The following is a 3,776-nucleotide window of genomic DNA, read 5'->3' as shown; positions in this document are numbered from 1 at the left end:
AGTTTTTTGTAAAACTTTTCTGAAAGCATTTTGGGGATATTCAAATCTAACAGACTGCTGTACATGTAGAGGAAAGGTTAGTGCTCTGAGAAAGCAATAATAATGTGGATAGTGTGAAGAGATTCTGGATACCCTTCTAGCATAGTTCTGATCATTTTGCAAAATAGCATAAAACCTCCTGCCCTGTCCACAGAGAAAGGGACAGCTGGCAGAGCACAAAGAGGACACCACAGTGGATGTCCTCTCATGCAGTCTGCTGTGTTTTCTCTCCACGTTCATCAGTAAGACCAGGCAAGGAAGCCTGGGACTGGGCTGTCCTGGACATAGCAGGGGCAGCAGATGCTCCTGGGGCCAGTTACAACTCCCTCTCCTCCCCTCTGGGGACATTAAGGGGATAACTTCTTTCAATGGGAGGACATAAAGCTTAAGAGACAGCAGGGTCTCTTCAATCAAAAGGTTCTGATCCTTCTTATAGGGTCCACTGAGCTCTGTACCCAGAACAACCACTTTTTGAAAACGAACCTGCAACTTCAACTTCTTTAGCACCAAGTCTCATCAACTGAGCTATTTGATTAGTGTTCAAAATATACAAATCCTTACTTTTAAAGACCAATATTGTTTTTTAAAAAAATAAAGCTAAAATTTGAAATGAATTGAGTCTCTACCTAGAATGTTCTATTTTCAATAACTGAGAAGGCACTAAGGAACAGCTTTTTTTTTTTTTTTCCCCAGGATGTGTGGGACTAAAAATCTATTCTGAATGAACAAGTTTATTCTTAGTTGTGCGTAATTTCCCAAAATGAAGAAACAACTTCTGTTGCATGGTCAATAGCCACAAGACCAGTTATGCCAGCAGGCCTTCCTATAGACACTAAAGTATCTATATTCTTGCCTGCAGAATGTAAAGAGTAACTTTGAGGAAGAGAAGATAAACTGCCCTTAGGTAAAAGTGGAGATGTGATTGGGTCCCACCCCAGGTTCTGCACACCATAACAATCTGAGCTTTGGACCATGGGCAAAGATAGGCAGCAAGCCAGTTTATTCCGGTTCTTAGACAATGTTCAAAACCTGAAGGGTATGGCTGGTGAAAGCAGGCCTGTCTTGCATTCTACTGCTGAGTGACCAGGGCCAAAGAAGCAGGCATAGGTCTTGGGCAGCTGTGGAGGGAGCTTTACCTCCATTTCCTCTCTGTGGTAGGTCAGAAAGACCTAAGTGCTCTGTCACATACTGATCATCAGCTTAGACCCTGGAGTCTGAATCATGAGAGATCTCAATGGTCCAACTCAGAACCAGGAGATCTGGCCTAGCCTCAGATGGAGGGGAGTAAGACTGGGTTGAAAATTCAAAAATAAGAACAGATTTCAGTTCTTAGATTAGCCATGGAATTTTCCTAGTCCTTCAGTCACATAGAATCCATAGCCAAGTCAGATTTGCTAGCTGTTCTTGATCCAGAACAATAACCCAAGGACTCACATCTGAGCAGGGTTGCTGTTGAAGAGGAAATTAACCCCATGGCATTTGCTACTTTATTGGACTCCAAATACTGTAAAAAGAAAGTGGTGATGACAGCATGAGCAGATCTTTAAGGTCAGAAGACGGGGTCATATTGAATACATGTGCAGATTCAATCACTATAACTCAGTTCTTTCTTCCGTTACTAGCTTTCTCTTGCTTTCTATACCTTTTGCTCCTTTTCAGTAAAACAACTCTCCTCATGAATCTCTGCTTCCTTTAAAATGTTCCTGTATACTTTCTCCTTCATTCTTTTTGTGCACTAGAACTTTCATCAAGGGACCCAGCATGCCCACAGTTGAGAGATACGAGCATGGCGGATGTGTGCATGAGGATCGGGCAGTACAAACTGCCTGACAACTAATGATGCCTATTTAGCTTCTCTCAAAATCTGGCTACTTAAGATAGCACCAGAGATGAAAGACACTAAAGAAATGTGGGTATGTTTGGTTATTAATCAAAATGAGTAAATTAGCACAACATTAACAAAGCATTCAATTAAAACAAGTCAGTTTTAATAACAATAAGCCTCTGACAGGTGCTAGATTTAAAAAAAAAAAAAAACAACTTTGCTTATTTTTACGAGAATATATATTGGTTTATAGAAAAGAAAAAGACATTTAAAAAAATTAGTGAATAAAAGGAGACCATAGACTGAATAGCTTAGTAAAATTTTCTTAGGGTACAAAAACTTTGTATATTCTTTAACATCTGATATTATAAGTGTTACTTGCCTGTCCATTTTTAAAGCAAATGGGCTGGCCAACCTCCACTGGAAAGTACACGTTCTTGCTTTAAATATGCTGACCACTAGTCACGTGACGGTAAAGTTCCTCAGACCAGAGAGCTACTATCTTTAGGTTGACATTGTACAAATTCCTGTTCAATGGGCTGATTTTACTTTAACAGATTTCTCTTATTTTCCATTTTGTGGGCTTTTACCCATTCACAGATTTATGAACTTAGGACTCCGCCCCCCCACCAAAAAAAAAATAAGGTTATTTTCTTAAAATTTTCATAGGTTTTCGAGATTTCAAACTAAGCGATATAATTAAGCCTCCTCTCTCCTGACCCAAACAACTGAGCAGAGGAGTAAGATTTCCAGGAAAAGTAACTGGCCTTAAGCATGTCCTTATTTGGTGTTTTCATGCCCAGGAAAGCAAAAATAGGTTATAATGAACATAATGATAGAAGGTAATGAGCTCTATTAGTAAACCAACGTCTAAAGGCTCAGAGAGAAATTGTCATCATACCTTCACCGCTTTGGGAGGAGAACTTTCAGAAAGGCTGGAGGCTCTGGCATCTGGACTTAGTGACTTGGGATGGATAGGCTGCTGGACCTCATTCTTAACCTGGGAGTTACCTGCATGAGTTACAAAAGGAAGATATTTTTTAGTACCGTATGCAAAATCTCAGAGAAGCTTCCTCCCCAAAGCAAAGTTTAGGCACCTTCACTAATAACAGCTCTAACAAGAAAAAAACACTGCTTTTCTATTGAAGAATATTCTAATGCTAAAAGTCATGCTCTTAGGTTCTCTCGCAAATCAGGTTCTCAGCTAGGCGGCTTTCTCACTCTTTGCCACAAACGGCAGAAATCCAAACCACCCCTATATCAGGAATTTCCTATCCTGCAACTTTTGTCATTTTTAAAGATTGTTTGTACATTTTGATGACTTTTTGGTAGTTAGCATTTCCAATAACTCTTTCTGGGATACTTCAACTGAAGTTGGTAAAACGGGGAAATGTGAGAGCAGAAATTTCATAACGTGTGTGTGTGTATAATTTGACACCCTTTTTGGTCAGTCCTATAGCAGATATTCATGGATGGAGATTATGGAAAAAGGCTCCATAAAGTTGTTTTTTTTTCATAATCATTGATGTGTTGCCTACGTAAGTTAATTTCCTGTCAATATATTCCTCATGTGGAAAACTAAGAGGAGGCACAGAAAGTCATTTATATAGCAACTGAGAAAACATAAAAGAATTTCTTAAAATCTAGAGTTAAGTCAACAGAGTACTAAAAGATCAAGGCTTATTTTTCAAAAAAATATTTTGCAAACTTAGTCAAAACTCAGAAAAATTTTTAGTCCAAGCAAAGTGATTGCAAAAGGAATGTTCCTGGATTGAAGCAGCAAGAGTTTCTCTCTGAAGTTTTAAGGTAGAGTTTACTAGAAATGTATTTAGCTCAAATTTCTACTTTAGTTGCTGAGTTTCTCAGTGTCTAATAAACTAATTAATCGGGGAGAAAGTAGAAATCCATATAT

The 3,776-nt window shown here is 38.7% G+C and overlaps 1 protein-coding gene across 1 annotated transcript in view; it reads right to left on the bottom strand.

Annotated features, from left to right (window-relative positions):
* LIMA1 (LIM domain and actin binding 1) overlaps nucleotides 1–3,776 on the bottom strand; it is a 74,030-nt gene that overhangs the window by 7,579 nt on the left and 62,675 nt on the right. Inside the window, exon 9 of the mRNA XM_006916785.3 lies at nucleotides 2,766–2,875. Coding sequence (XP_006916847.1) covers nucleotides 2,766–2,875 — 110 coding nt within the window. The remainder of the gene's footprint in view (nucleotides 1–2,765; nucleotides 2,876–3,776) is intronic.

Source organism: Pteropus alecto, unplaced genomic scaffold, assembly GCF_000325575.1.
Source record: "Pteropus alecto unplaced genomic scaffold, ASM32557v1 scaffold196, whole genome shotgun sequence".
NCBI lineage: Eukaryota > Metazoa > Chordata > Mammalia > Chiroptera > Pteropodidae > Pteropus > Pteropus alecto.
This window is presented reverse-complemented; position numbering and strand designations above follow the sequence as displayed.